This window comes from Phacochoerus africanus, chromosome 10 (assembly GCF_016906955.1).
Source record: "Phacochoerus africanus isolate WHEZ1 chromosome 10, ROS_Pafr_v1, whole genome shotgun sequence".
In the NCBI taxonomy this organism is placed as follows: domain Eukaryota; kingdom Metazoa; phylum Chordata; class Mammalia; order Artiodactyla; family Suidae; genus Phacochoerus; species Phacochoerus africanus.
The window spans coordinates 80800629-80815875 of record NC_062553.1 but is presented as its reverse complement, the minus strand read 5'-3'; the positions used below and the strand labels follow the sequence as shown (position 1 = coordinate 80815875).

General features: G+C 44.1%; 1 protein-coding gene across 1 annotated transcript in view; it reads left to right on the top strand.

The window, feature by feature from the left end:
• Window positions 1-15247, top strand: part of ARHGAP10 (Rho GTPase activating protein 10) — a 370863-nt gene that overhangs the window by 189475 nt on the left and 166141 nt on the right. The window contains exons 12-13 of the mRNA XM_047799118.1: window positions 261-306; window positions 3006-3071. Coding sequence (XP_047655074.1) covers window positions 261-306; window positions 3006-3071 — 112 coding nt within the window. The remainder of the gene's footprint in view (window positions 1-260; window positions 307-3005; window positions 3072-15247) is intronic.

Sequence of the window (15247 nt, the reverse complement as noted above, 5' to 3'; positions counted from 1 at the left end):
AACGCAGCCATTTCTTTGAGCATCTCAGGTGTGTGTGAACTTCCAGTCCTGGCCCCTTCATCGTATTTTTGCTACTTTGGCGACACCTCAGGGAGAGGCAGAGTAGACTCAGAGTGCTCCTTTTTGTTACCTGACTTTGCTTTTGAGCACAGTGCTTAACCAGTATCAGTGTGTTTTTGGCACGGTCCCAGGTGTGCCTAACTAGAATCATTTTAATGGCTTTGTTAAAAACATTGTTTCCCCTTTTTCTCTTTTACTAGCTGTTCCATAGTTTTAATAGAGCCATCGTCCCAAGACCAGAAGGAAGTAAGTGCTCATTTATCAAAACGGCTATTGTCTCCCTTGCTCATGAGTTACTCTGTTTTTATTACTGATGTCCAACTCGTGCTGGGTGCTTCCCTCTCCCCTGGCTGTGTTGGTCCTCTAAGTGATACAGGCATTGTCCTACCCACTGGGGACCTCCTCTGAGTTTCCTGGATTGCTATAACCCTCATTGATGCTTCCCATCTCTGAGCTCCCCCTCACCCTGCCCAGACTTCCTCTGTAAAACCCACATGCTTTCTCTATAGTTCACTTTGATATTTTTTTAATTTTAATTTTTTTTTTGGTCTTTTTAGGGCTGCACCCATGGCACATGGAAGTTCCCAGGCTCCGAGTCGAATGGGAGCTGCAGCTGCCAGCCTATGCCACAGCCACAGCAACGTGGGATCTAAGCCTCATCTGTGACATACACCACAGCTCATGGCTGATCCTTAACCCACTGAGCTTGGCCAGGGATTGAACCTGTGTCCTCATGGATGCTAGTCGGGTTTGTTACCGCTGGGCCACAACGGGATCTCCCTGATAGTTATTCTTATAGCCATGAACAAATGAGAGTTTCAGGTATGCAACTTTGAACTTCCTAAGTCGTAAACTCCTGTAAGTGGGAACTGCTTATAAGGTCCCTGTTCCCCATCCTTCGCACCTCCACCCTTGATGTCCTTTTACCCTTAAAATCTACTGAGTGTGGGCCATAGAAATAATATGGCATCGACCCTAGAAAATAACAACAAACAACAACTGAGCATGTTCAGATATTCTAGGGCAGTGCAGTGATTTTCACTTGCACTTCATGCACCTGAGGAAAAGGAAGTACTGTCTGGTCAGTACTCCTGATGTTTACTGAGATAAAATGAGAATATGATTCTATTTCTGGGTTCTTTATGGCTCTACTTTTTTTTTTTTCTTCTTTTTTTGGGCCACACCTGTGGCATAAAGGAAGTTCCCAGGCCAGGGGTCTGATCAGAGCTACAGCTGCCAGCCTATACCACAGACAGCCATAGCAACTTGGGGTCCAAGTAACATCTGTGACCTCCACCACAGCTCATGGCAACACCGGATCCTTAACCCACTGAGCAAGGCCAGGGCTTGAAACTACATCCTTATGGATACTAGTTGGATTTGTTCCTGCTGTGCCACAACAGGAACTCCCTTTATGGCTCTACTTTTAATATCTTTGGAGGAATGAAGCCACATTTGTCATGGGTCCATAATTTGGAAGCATTGTCATATACACATGATTTCAAAATGATCATGACATGGCTGTCACTTGAGCCAACGCTGGACTAAAGGCATCTCCTTCGCCTGGCACTGGAAACTGACCAGGTGCCCTGGAAGGCTGTCAGCCTACTGAAGCACCTGATAACTCTTCCCCTCTTATTTTCTCTCTCTTTCTTTTCTTCTTCCTTTTCCCTTTCCCCTCTTTCTCTCCTTCTCGCTTTCCTTTTCTTGTTTTTATAGAGAAATGAAAACAGGCCTTGTTTGGGAAAGGTAGTTTTGCTAAGCAGAAAGAAACACTTGCATTTTATATAAATGCTGTTTATAGGGGATCCTTTGAAAAGTAAACCATGGCCTGATTTTCCTCATTAAAATGCTCTTCAAGCTTAGCTTTAAACCTGCAAGGTTGATATTCATGAATCATTTCTGCTATCCCCTCTGAGAACCAAGAGTTAATATTTCTGCTCCCTAGTTCTAAATACAGAATAAAGCATTCACTTTCCCTGATTGCATTTTTGGAACAAGAATTGTCTTTTATGATGGTGCACAAATAGGTCAGCCTAATCGTGGTCAAATATCTGTATTAGGCAAAAAATAAAATTATGTTTTTAAAAGAATCATTTTTGCTGCATAAATCATCTGTTTTATTTATTTATATTTATTTATTTGCCTTTTTTTTTGGGCCGCACTTGTATCATATGGATGTTCCTGGGCTAAGGGTCAAATTGGAGTTGCATCTTCTGGCCCATGCCATAGCCACAGCAACGAGAGATCTTAGCTGCATCTGACACTTGCACCACAATGTGAAAAAAGATTCAAGCTCATAGCCCCAATACTTTCTTATTTATTTTTTATTTTTTTATTTTTATGGCTGAACGCATGGCATATGGAAATTCCTGGGCTAGGGATTGGAATCCAGGTGTGGCAGTGCTAGATCCTTTAACCACATAGTGGTCTGACCTAAGCTGCTTCAGTGGGGTTCTTAACCCACTGCTCCACAGCAGGAACTCCCAAATACCATATTTTGAAAGTGTTTTAAATTTTTTTCCCTGGGTCTAAAACAAGTTTCAAGTTATGTCTCCAGCTGTCAAATCATTTAAGAACTTTTACTGATATACATAATTAAAAAAAAAAAAAACTGTTGGAATTTGGGCAAAGTGTTTCTAGATAGCATCCCCTAAAGATTAGTATCACTTTCTTTTCCACTATTTAAAGAATTATGTTTATTAACTTAAAAACTGTTTTAAATTAGATTTATTTGTAAATGTTGGTAATAAAAATCCTCATATTCTAGTAAATGCTCCTTTTAGTATATGCAGTTCTCGTTTACTTTAAACAAGGGCTACATAGCCTTTAGCTTTCTTTTTAAAGAGCGAAATAAAAATTAGAGTGGATGTCTAATAATTTTGTCCTCTTGTAAGAAAGTGAGTAATTGTGCCTTTAATGTCTTATCACCATATTTCTTTTAGGTGCACAGTTGGATAAGATGGGATTCACAATTCTTAGAAAATGCATCAGTGCAGTTGAAACACGAGGTAACATGATTGAACCATTTTATTCATGAAAGGCTATAGGTATGTAAAATCTAAGGGTCGTTTCAAATGCCGATTGCATGGTTAAGTATTGTAGAATGAACGGTGTTAATGCAAATGCACCTTCTAGGTGTCAGATTCGGTTGCTCATTTACTCTGACAGGATGGGGTTTTCTTTGTTTTTACTCCTTTGCATTGAAGCATGAAGTCAGTGCTGAAATGAGAATCATTCGAAGAGTCAGTGGTGTTGGACACCCAGTCTTAATCACTTCTTGTTTATACACCAGTAAGATATTTCTGTCTTCCATTGTCCTATTGGCTTCTGGTTTAGAAATCAGTGTCATTGAGATAGCATTTACATAATATGGTAAAATTCACTGATTTTAACCATGCAAATCAGTGGGTTTTGACAAATGTCTATAGCTATGGAACTACCACCACAATCCTAAAAGATTTCTGTCCTCCCCATCCCCCTCAACACCCCTCCAAATTCCTTTGTGCATCCTTGCAGTCAGTTCCGCTCCCTCCTTGGCCTTTGGAAATACGGAGCTGCTTCTCTAACGCTTTAGTTCTCTCTCTCTCTCTTTTTTTTTATAGCATTTTAAATGAATGGAATTATGCAGTATATAGTCTTTCGAGTCTGACCTCTTTACTTAGCATGATGCTTTTGAAATTCATCTTGTTGTTGGGTGTACCTTTGCTCATTTCTCTTTATTGCAAGGTAGTATTTCCTTATGTGGATATGATGCACTTGGCTTGTTCATCCACCGGTTGGTGATATTTGGTTTGTTTCCATTTTATTTTATTTATTTTTTTAAGTATAGTTGATTCACAATGTTGTGCCAGTTTCTGCTGTACAGCAAAGTGACCCAGTCATACTTGTATATACATTTCCTTTCGTATATATCTCCCATCACGGCCTGTTCCAAGAGGCTGGATGTAGTTCCCTGTGCTGTACAGTAGGATCTCATTGTGGGCTGTTTCCATTTTAAACTCTAGGAAAAAATAATCCTTCCCTCTTTTAGTCCCCTGACCAAAAGCTCAAAGATCTTTTCTTTGGCATCTGTAAGGAAAAGCAGGGCCCTGGCCTTTGGCAGCCGTGCTAGCAGACTTTGGAGCACTAAATATTGAACATTGCAAAATAGTCTCTTTCTGGAGCGGTGAATTTCTCTTTATGTAGAGTCTAGTAAAGTATGAATAAATTGACTATTTAAATCGCTGTCATCGATTGCGTATCCCAGTCCTACTTTGGATGACTTAGCAGGATGAGGTATTGCACTCACGTTTCCTGTCAAAACAAGGTCTTTGTTATAACGCCAGGACTGCCACCTGTGAAATGAGAGGTGGATAACAGGTGAATACGGGCTGTTTTATGATTTGGGGATTTGCCCATCGATGATAAAAATCCAAGCCACAGAAAGCTTTTCTCCCCTTCTCTCTTAAACTGGCAGTTCAGGCTGTAACAAATTTTCATTCAGTTCCACCTGCAGTGAGGTTGAGCTGACAAATTTCTTTGTTCACCTAGTGCTTCAACATTTTCCAAAATGAGGAAAAAAAAATACTGTGATTTTCCTATCTCTCACTTCATGAGTCATGTTCTCTTTTTCCTGAGCTGCTTCATTGCATCACTTGCATGCATATTATTTTGGTAAAGAAAATTCTTTCTCAAAAGGATATAATTTTTTTATACCTTTGCCTGACCAGATAAACATCTATCTAGAACCTTTTCTGATTGGTATGTGCGGTTTTATGGAGTGTAAGATACATTGAATGTATATAGTGGAATCTGTGTGTGTTAAATGTCTATTATAAATATGTAACTTGTTGGATGTTTCTTATAGAAGACTGAGTCGACACATTTTAAGTTAGATTTTCCTCATGTAAAAATAAACAGAAAAGCAATATTTTTCTTTTCAAATCTTTTGTTCATAAAAGTCTTCCATTACTGTAGCCCCTCACGTTTTTCTTTTCTTTTCATTGCTTTTTTTTCCCCTCTTTTTTTGGGGCTGCAGCTACAGCACATGGAAATTCCCAGGCTAGGGGCCGAATTGGAGCTGTAACTACCGGCCTACACCACAGCCACAGCAATGCCAGATCTGAACTGCATCTGCAACCTATGCCACAGCTCATGGCAACTCCTCATCCTCAACCCACTGAGCGAGGCCAGGGATCGAACCCGCATCCTCACAGATACTAGTCAAGTTCGTAACCTCCTGAGCCACAATCGAAACTCTAGGCCTTTTGTTTTTAATGGAGTAATAGATTAAACATAGAGTTTCAGGAATCAGCTATCAGTCATATTCCATATGATAAGGAACCTTGTAGAATTTCTGAAGCTTTTATCCCAAATTTGGAAGTTCCCTTAGGGAATGTTGCTTTTCTTGATTTCCTCCAAATCAGATGTCGTGGTTATTTTCCTTCCTTCCTTCCTTCTTTTCTTCCTTCCTTTCTTTCTTTCCTTTTTTTTTTTTTTTAAATGCTACAGGTGTTGTTGCCTCACTTTTCCCCATCAGGCTGCTAAAGCTAGTATATGGTCTTGTAATAGGAAATGGGAAATTCCCTATGGCTTAAAACAACAAGATATATTTGTCACTCAGGCATTGGTAGGAGGGCTTTGCCCATCGCTGATACCTGGGCTTCTGGGTTCCGGGTGTCCTTTCAGCAGGGCAGCAGTTCTGGAAGGCTTTGTGCCAGCAGGTGAATACTTTGGCCTTGAAGTGGGTGTCATTTACTCACAGCTAATTGATCAGAAAGAGCCATGTGGCCCCAGTCAACCCCAACGAGTCTACGTAGCACAACCCTACCAGGAGCTGGAAAGTACCCAGAGAGCCAGAAATACTTGGTGGAGAGCAGCAGTGACTGCTGTGTGCTCTTCCTGGGCCCACGGGCCTAATGTCCAGAGATACTTCATGAACTCTAAATGGAGAATTATTCTTTTTCTTTTCTTTCTTTCTTTTCTTTTCTTTTTTTTTTTTTTTTTGGTCTTTTTAGGGCCTTACCCACAGCATATGGAAGTTCCCAGGCCAGGGGTCTGAATCAGAGCTGTAGCTGCCGGCCTGTGCCAGAGCCACAGCAATGCCATATCTGAGACCTACACCACAGCTCACGGCAACGCCGGATCCTTAACCCACTGATCGAGGCCAGGGATCGAACCCACTACCTCATGGTTCCTAGTGGGGTTCGTTTCTGCTGCGCCACAACGGGAACTCCCTGGAGAATTATTTCTAATAACTATGTTGTGTGTTTTAAACGTGACTATCATTGTCTGAAAACTACCATTTCATATGTTTTGGTTAAAGCAATTCATGTACCTTTTACCTAACATGTTCTTTTAAAACATGACATTTAGCTTTTTTAAAAAATCAGCTTCCTTTGTGACATTACTTTGATAGTTGCAAACCATCAGACAAATATCTAAAATTTACTGTGGTCCTGAGTACCCTGAGAAAAGGTAACATATTTTTAGTGTACTCACACACCGATGTAGATAGCACATATGATATATGACATGTATAATATAAAACATAATCATATGTATGGGCCTAGATGCGACTGTTAGCAGTTCCTGTACTTTTGGCATCAGAACAAACCCTGTTTCACTGCAGTATATTAGCATCAGTCAACAGATTAGACGCTTCCTTTCTATAGAGTTGTTTACATACGAAGTTAAGGCACATGTCGGGGTCAGGGCTGCCCAGCCTTTATCCATTTACCAAATGTTTGTTAATGATATGTATCAGCGCTTTCAAGGGAGGTAGTGCTTCTGTTCTCCAAGCTGAAGGCCTTCCTAAAGCAGACGTTTGCAAACATTTTGCCACACAACGAAATCGCTTGGGGTCTTTGAACGGTGCTGCTGTCTGGCTCTCAACTCCAGTCAGTCTGATTTCATCATTCTTGGCTGTGAACTAGGAAGTGGGCGTTTTAAAGGTTTCCCAGGTGATTCTCATACCTAGTAAAGTTTAGGAGCCACTGTCCTAATGGAAGAATTTCCTGTGTATTGGAGCTATGGGATACCCAATTGTCATCTCTCTGTTTATAGAAAACTTTTGAAGAAAATAGCACAGTGTTCTTTTCCTTCCCTCAGTAACAGCTGACTTATCATAGTGGCACCCTAGTTCTCATCTCAAGCCGGTCAGTCAGGGTGTTGGTTAAGGGTATGCATAGCCTTGCTCTAGGCCTTTGGGATAAACAGTATGGGTTGGTTATGTGTAATGCTTGATCCATTAGTGGTAGACAAGATATAGATACTTGCGAGTAATTTAAGTTGTACCAGGTACTAAAATAAAAGTGTTAAACGTTTGCATGGGTCAAGAGAATTGGAAAGCATTTTGCTGGTTGACTGTGGAGTATTTGATTGTCAGTGAGGAATGGCCTTCTTTTTTTTCTTTTTGCTTTTTAGAGCTGCACCCATGGCGTATGGAGATTCCCAGGCTAGGAGTCCAGCCGGAGCTGTAGCTGCTGGTCTACGCCACAGGCACAGCAATGTGAGGATCCAAGCTGTGTCTGTGACCCACACCACAGCTCACGGCAATGCCAGATCCTTAACCCACTGAGCAAGGCCAGGGATTGAACCTGCATCCTCATGCATACTAGTCCAGTTTGTTACTGCTATCCCACAGTGGAACTCCCGAGGAATAGCCTTTGGATTTAAAGAATTAGAAAAGTATATTTTTGGCATTTAGAGCACCCTCAGCAAAGATGTGGAGAGAGCGTGGCAGAAACAAGGCAAACAGCGAGGAAGCTTGAAGAAACAGTAAAAGAAAGTACTCAGGGCCCCTACATTTAATTAACAAGTGGCCGGGTAAGTACTGGAGAATGGTGGATGGCAGAGTAGCAGGCTTGGAAAGGTAAATACAAAAACTCAGTAGCTGTACATAGGAGGACCTAGCTCAAAGAAGACCCCAAATTTGGCCTAGGTTGGAATATTCCATCCAGATGACTGATTGGGGATGACTGGTTTGGCAGTGGGGTTGGACAGCACGGGGACATCCACCTGCTCCAGCAGATGGAGACATGGCCACTTGGAGCAGTTGATGGTACACAGAGAGTCAGAGTTTGCAAAGGGATTTCACCTTTAAGTTTTGGTTGGGGAAACAAAGGATGTCAAGGAAACTCAGGGCCCATGGCAGTCTTGATGAAATATATTAGGATTACCAGGGTGCTTCTGGAAAATGCAGATTTCCTGGGCCCAGTCAGCTTGATTGAATCAAAATCATTGGTTAGCTGGGCCTCTGCTATGGGCAGTGAGGGGTCTGATAAGAATAGCCACATGGAGGAGTTCCCACTGTGGCACAGGGGGCTAAGAATCTGATTGCATGGATTTCCTGTTGTGGCTCAGCAGAAATGAATTTGACTAGTATCCATGAGGATGCAGGTTTGATCCCTGGCCTTGCGCAGTGGGTTAAGGATCTGGTGTTGCTGTGAGCTGTGGTGTAGGTTACAGACATTGCTGTGGCTTTGGTGTACTTTTGGCAACTATAGTTCTGATTCAGCTCTTAACCTGGGAACTTCCATATACTGAGAGTGCAGCCCTAAAAAGCAAAAAAAATAAAAAAAATTAAAAAAAAATTGTATTGCAGAGGCTTGGGTCACTGTGGAGGTACAGGTTCCATCCTTGGCCCAGAGGTTCAGGTTAAAGGATCCAGCATTTGTGCAGCTGTGGTATAGGTCACAGCTGTGGCTCAGATTCAGTCCCTGGCCTGGGAACGTCCCTTAAAAAAAAAAAAAGGTAAAGTGGAGACAGGAATTTTCTCATCTGCTTTTTAGAGGATAGAAGATGCTTTCCTAAGAAAGCAGAGTTTAGGAGGGCTCTTGGTCCTGGATCCACATATCGTTTGGGATCATGAGACAGATTGTGATTGATGCAGGGTGGAACCTCTGTCCTAAAAATTGAGGTTGAGAGAAGAAATCACAAGATGGCTCAAAAAGTGGCCAAGTCCATTGTCTCAGAAATCAAGGACATTCGAACTTAGAGGCTTTGCAGGTGACTCCACAAGTTCAGACGTGTTCACTGGTCCCCCCGCCTACCATCCCCCCGATGGCCAGTTTCTGGTGGCCTGTGGTAGTTGCTGCCTTTGTGGGAAAAGACACCATGATTCTCAAGCCTTTTTTCGCATTTTCTCCACTACTGTCTGTGCAGCCACCCTCATGCGGCGCCTTCACCTGGGGGGTCTGCCCTTGCAGCCGCCTGCACCTCTGGAAGGTGATGGCGGGTGGGTTTGGTCTTCTTTGCCCCTCCTGGGCCTCAGAAACACCACCGACTCAGGGTTTCCCTGAGGATCCAGGCCGTGGGCTGCCCTCTAAAGGACGAGGGCACTTGTCCTGGGCACCTGTGTAGGGGTGTTGGAAAGGAAGGCTTTGGATGAGAAAAAGAGTGGGTGTTGAAGCGGAGGCTTTGGGAAGAATGTGCTGCCTCTGGGGCCTGAGAACCCTTGAGAGAGATTAGAAGAGGGGCTGGAGGGGACAGACCGGGGTGGGGGCGGGGGGAAGGAAGGAGGCATCTGGATGACTCTGTAGAAGATGAGTCTTTCTGTGGTTGAGAAGGGGTTGTCAGGCAACAAGAGAGGCCTTTGGGGAAGTTTTCATTTGGTCACTTTCAGATCCTTCATTTCTAGAAGGTCGTAACTAGGAAGTTCATACACTGTCTGCTCCCACCCATGTGTGTGGAGGTAAAGAGCCAATTTTTGTGCAGAGCAGATTTAGCTACTCATTAAATGTGTTTTTTTGTTGTTTTTTTTTTTGCCCCAAAGTCATATCAAATTCCCAGGCTAGGGATCAGATCCAAGCCACTGTTGTGATCTGTGTCACACCTTGTACAATGTCTTATACACAGAGGAAGCGCTCATAAGCAATTTTTTTGCTTGAGTGTTCAGAGATTTGGCTAAAATGCCACATTGGTGCTATTCTGTGTTCCAACAATTTGTAAAGTTGTTGGAAGATTAGTGGAAAAACGTATTCTTCTCTTTGTGGTTGGACTTAGTACTTTCAAATAACATATAGTATTGGTTTGCCCTCTTTTTTTTTTTTTTTGTCTTCTTAGGGCCGCACCCATGGCATATGGAGATTCCCAGGCTAGGGGTTGAATTGGAGCTGCAGCTGCCGGCCTATACCACAGCCACAGCAACGCTGAATCCTTGCCATATCTGTGACCTACACCACAGCTCATGGCAACGCCAGATCCCTAACCCACTGTGCAAGGCCAGGGATAGAACCTCCATCCTCATGGATGCTAGTCAGGTTTGTTAATGACTGGGCCACGACAGGAACTCCAGATTTGCCCTCCTTTATGAATTCGTCAGCATCTTTCTGAATTACAAGTAGTATCTTAGACATAGATAGAAAGACATATTATGTTACATGTGAAAAAAATCAAGGAGTTTCCACTGGGGCACAATGGGATCAGCGGCATCTTGGGTTCAATCCCTGGCTGGGCACAGTAGGTTAAGGATCTGGTGTTGCTGCAGCAGCAGCTTATCTCGCAACTGCGGCTCAGATCTGATCCTGAGCCCAGGAGCTCCAGATGCCACGTGGCTGTCAAAAATGAAACAAAACAAAACAAAAAACCTTAACGTTTCAGAGCTTGGAGAATAATTTCCTTAAGTAAATAACCTGAGGAACTGCCCCCTCCATGCCCAGTACCTTGTCTTTTTTGGGAACTGGATGACACCAGATTTTTCAGGTGTGTGCATCGTTAAAGATGCAAAAACAAAGCAAGACTCTTCTGTTTAGAAACTTCTTATACTTGCTATTTTTTTAAATAGTCCTCATGATCTGAAACTACATTCATATGCCACTTTTGTTTATGAAGTGTCTCTTCGAAAAATCTTCCATATGTGGATGATTTGAATATTCACTTTAATTTGTAGAGCATGGCATTAAAACGTCAGTCTAGGCAAGCTGTCAGTTATCAAATTCAGCTTTGTAACAAGCTGTGAATTCATGGGAGAGAAGTAGGAAGCCACGTCTAAGATGTGACAGTCTTTGGATTGTGGTGTGTAGACGTGAATTCCTCTTTCTTTGAAAAGCAAAGTTTTACATTTTCAGAACATCGTCCTGAAGTTGGCTTGAGGGTTTTTCCTGCTTCCAGAATTGTATGGGGTCTCAAGTTGGACCTGGGAGAAGATGATAGCGTATAGTTCCAGTGTTAATCCTTGTGGAAGGGAAGCTGCCCACAGTGACCTTGCAACATATTTTACCACGACTGCATGTTAATCTTAACCTGCCAAGGGCAAATTGCGTGCAAGATGAAGAAAATAAAGAACAGCTGTCCCCGGAAAATGTACAGCAAGTAAACTAGAGTTTCTCGCTCACTGTCTCTTTTTTAATCAGAATGGGTGTGAGATGCCTGTGGGTGGCTGCTGAGGACAGTCGTCTGTGGGAGGAAGCTGAAGAGTCTTGTGGTGTCTGCAGAAATGCAAATGCGAAGCTGAAACGCTAACTCCAGGCCGGTTGGACTGATGATTCCTTTTCTCAGTTATAAATAGTCATCGTATTTGTTTTAAAAACAAGTAAGCATCCAGAGCTCTTAACTTCTACGTGAACGGTGGGGGAAAATTAATAGGGGCAAATGCTGAAACCATCTCTCTCCCAAGTAGGTGTGCGAGGTGGATGGGGTCTGCAGGCATTTTACTGTAAGGCTCAGTCGCCACTCCTGTTATCACACTGGTGAACAGGAACTCAGAAGTCAGCTTTGATTAGCAGCTCTGCACCCATGCAAGTGAGGCCGCTTCTCTGTCTTGATTTTATCATGTGTAGCAAGGGACAACGGTAGCATCTTTTTCTTTGTGAGAGTTAAACGAGGATTCTTGGGGCATTGCTGTGTGTGCAGTGCTCCATGTGAGTTACTTTTTTAGAAATAAATCTGCGAATTGAGGCCAGTCATAATTAAGTTGTCCCATTATTGATGCAAGGCTCTGGGAGTCTTAAGGACCTTTGGTTTTTCGATAGTAATTTGTTATAGGGAAAGAAATCATCCAAATTCACTTGGGTGAAATAATTTTCTGTGGCTCTTGTAACAAGCAGTGAAATTCACTGGCTTAACTTTCAACCTTCTGTTCCTCAGTGCTTTGTGGCCAGAGTGCAGTTAAATGGCCAGAGTGCAAGGAAGAAAAGGGACTCAGGAAGAAGACGATGGCTGTAGATTATCTCAAGCTTGAGAGAGAGGGAAAGGGAGAGGGGGAGGGAGGGAGGAAGAGACCAAGAAGGGAGGGGTACGGGAAGGAGAGGGAGAGATTGTCCTGGGTTGCCTTTGCCTAACCTTGATTTGTCCCTAACGCCACAGCTGCTCTGAGTGGGAGGCAGGTGGCAGCAATGAGACAGCAGCAGACCTTTTCTAGCCTTTTGACCTCTGTCGAGCAGGGATGGAAAGGTGTCCTGCCAAAAGCAACCACCAGCTCTTGCCTCGAGTCAGAGTCTCTGTTCTAATTTATGTAAGTAGAAATTTGTAACTACTTAAATTGGAGCCGCACGAGTGATGCGTTTGAAAATAAAATGTACTCTCACTTAGCAGCCCATCCATCCCAGCTTTCTTTTCCTGGGCGTGCTTGTGTTAGATGGACTTGACTCAGCATGTTCGGTGTTTCTGAAAGGAAAGATGCCAGGGGCAAAACGGGCGGAGATACGGTTCCTATTCTTAAATATTAGCATTAGTCTAGTTTTAAGACAGTGTGGGCTCTGAGATTTTACGTTACTTTCCTGTGAACAGGGTATCCTGCATAGTTTCGTGGAATCTGGATGGAAGAAGATGCCTGCATCAGAGATGAGGGACAGTTCATTACTCTCAGTGGCCCAAAGGTTACATTTTCTCTTGGTACCCTGAGCCTCAGGTCCCAATTTGACAGCAGAGAGGGTCAGTCATTGGCTCTCCACACACAGTGGGTTGTGTTAAAGGAGAATAATTCTGAATTTAGGAAACATGACTCCTTTGGAATGACTGGCAAGCTTGCCTGCCGTTTGCTCTGGACGGATGCTAACTCTATTTTCCAAGGCTGCAAGCAAACCTGTTCTTTGCTCCCGAAGGAGATGCTGGGACAGACGGCGTTCACCCACCCTGGGGTGTTGCTGGCGGAGGTGAGTGGGTGGATGTGATGTGAGAAGATGCTCTAGGAGCAGTTGAGGCCAGAGTGTGGCAGACCCCGAGGCTGTGCTGGATCATTGCCCCAGTTCTGTAGACCCCGATGAGATGGTGATAGACTTGAGCAGGGGTGTGTCCGGATCTTGGACAGGAAGTAGAGCTGACGGGGGACAGGCACAGAGGGAAAGACAGCTGGCTTGGATTTTAGAAATAATTCAGGTAAGAGAAGATGGAGGCCTAACTAAGAGCATTGGCAATGGAAGGAAAGGCTGGATAGGAAGAGAGACTTGGCAGAAAAATAGAAGCTGGTGACCTGTTGCTTGTAGGAGGTAAACAAAAGGGGAAAACAAACAAACAAACAAAAAAAAACACTGGTGCTAAGTTTGCAGCCAAGGCAGAGGAAGACATCTTTCACCAAGACAGAGAATGCAAGAAAGTGGTAGGTTTGGGTGGACTATGGATTGGTTTTGGAGGGCCCGAATTCAAGGTTCCTGTGGCATTTCTGTGAGAAATGGAATGAAGGCAACCAGAGAGGGTGATGGGCATCATTTTCAGAGGTGAAGTTTGGAGTGAAAGAAGGGGAGGATGAGGTAAGAAAATATCGAGGCAAAGGGCAGATTCTTTGGGGATCTCTGCATTTGGAGGATGAGAGGAGGATGAAAAGAGGAAAGGAGACACACAACAGTCAAAGGGGTAGGATGAGTCTCTAGAGAGTGTAGGGTAAAGAAGTCTGCAAGGGACGATTCCAGGGACAAAGAAGTCACATGTAAGATGCTCGGGATGGTTCAGGGAGGAGGAAGACCAAGAGGCAGCCGATGGGAGTCATGAAGCCAAGAAACGAGAGAACAATGAGGTTGTACAGGTTGCACTTCCTAGGTGTCATGCTCACGAGAGCCCCATGAGACAGTGGTCTTTGTGCACGCTGCACAATCAGCGGACGTGAAGAGCCATCCTTTGACCTGAGTACGTCTCGGAGCTAGAAGGCAGCAGACTGCACCTCAGACCCAAGACCGACTCTTTGGAGCGCTGGTGCCCTTAACCACAGTGAAGGTGCGGGGACGGCTGCTCTCCAGGATGAGCTTCTGAAGATGTTGGAGATGAACAGAAGGATAAAGAGGAGACAGCTTTCCAGAACAGAGGAGGTTTGAAACTGTAGACAACAGGAAAGGGAAGTGGGGAGGGGGAGATTGAAGAATCTCTCTCTGAAGTGCTCATCTGAATTTGGGAGGGAGCCTTGCTGAAGTTATACTGCCGGCTTTCCAGACTGACTTCATCATGGACCTCGGCCCTCCCTATCAGCCCAAGAAAGACGTGTTGCCTTGGTTGAGAACCTCTGCCGTGCCTGGGAAAGTCTCGTAATGTCAGTGCAGAGCCTGCGTCAGACAGTGTTTAGAATCCTAGTAAACAGCTTTTTATGTTTTACAAGTATTTCATGGACTCATGTTCACCCAGTCCTTAGAGAACTCAGGTAGTCGAGGAGATACAGCTTCTTGATGAGGCTCAAGTGCCTGTGACAAGACAAGTAGAAAGTGGCAGAGCTGGGAATCAAACCCTGGTCCCCAACTCTGCCGTTATCCTTGGGGGCTGGGTGGGGGGTGGAAGTAAACCACCAGGAGGAAGTTAGTTGACAGCGCACCCTAGTGGTGTCTGGGGAGCTGAACTCTGCCAGAAGACCCAGAAGCTGTTCACCCGGTGAGGGAAGACTCACTCAGTGAGTGGTAGCTGGATCTGTTAGATCCTAGGACAGCTAGACATCTGATCTCTGGGCTGAACTTGGGACCCCCAGCGTTTCTAATGAAGCGGGAAACTCCCTATTATCCTGGTGCTTCCTCCTGCCCATCCCTGAGCATCCTGCCTGCTGGCTTGGGTAGGTGACAAGCAAGAGCAAAAAGTCTAGGGATTTGTCTGGTCTGAAGCAAAAATGCTCTCTTCTGGAGCCTGTTGTGGCTCAGTGGTACACCAATACTAGTAATCTGACTAGTATCCATGAGGAGGTGGGTTTGATCCCTGGCCCTGCTCAGTGGATTAAGGATCCAGCACTGCCATGAGCTGTGCTGTAGGTTACAGACTCGGTTTCTGCATTGCTGTGGCTGTGGTGTGGGCTGGC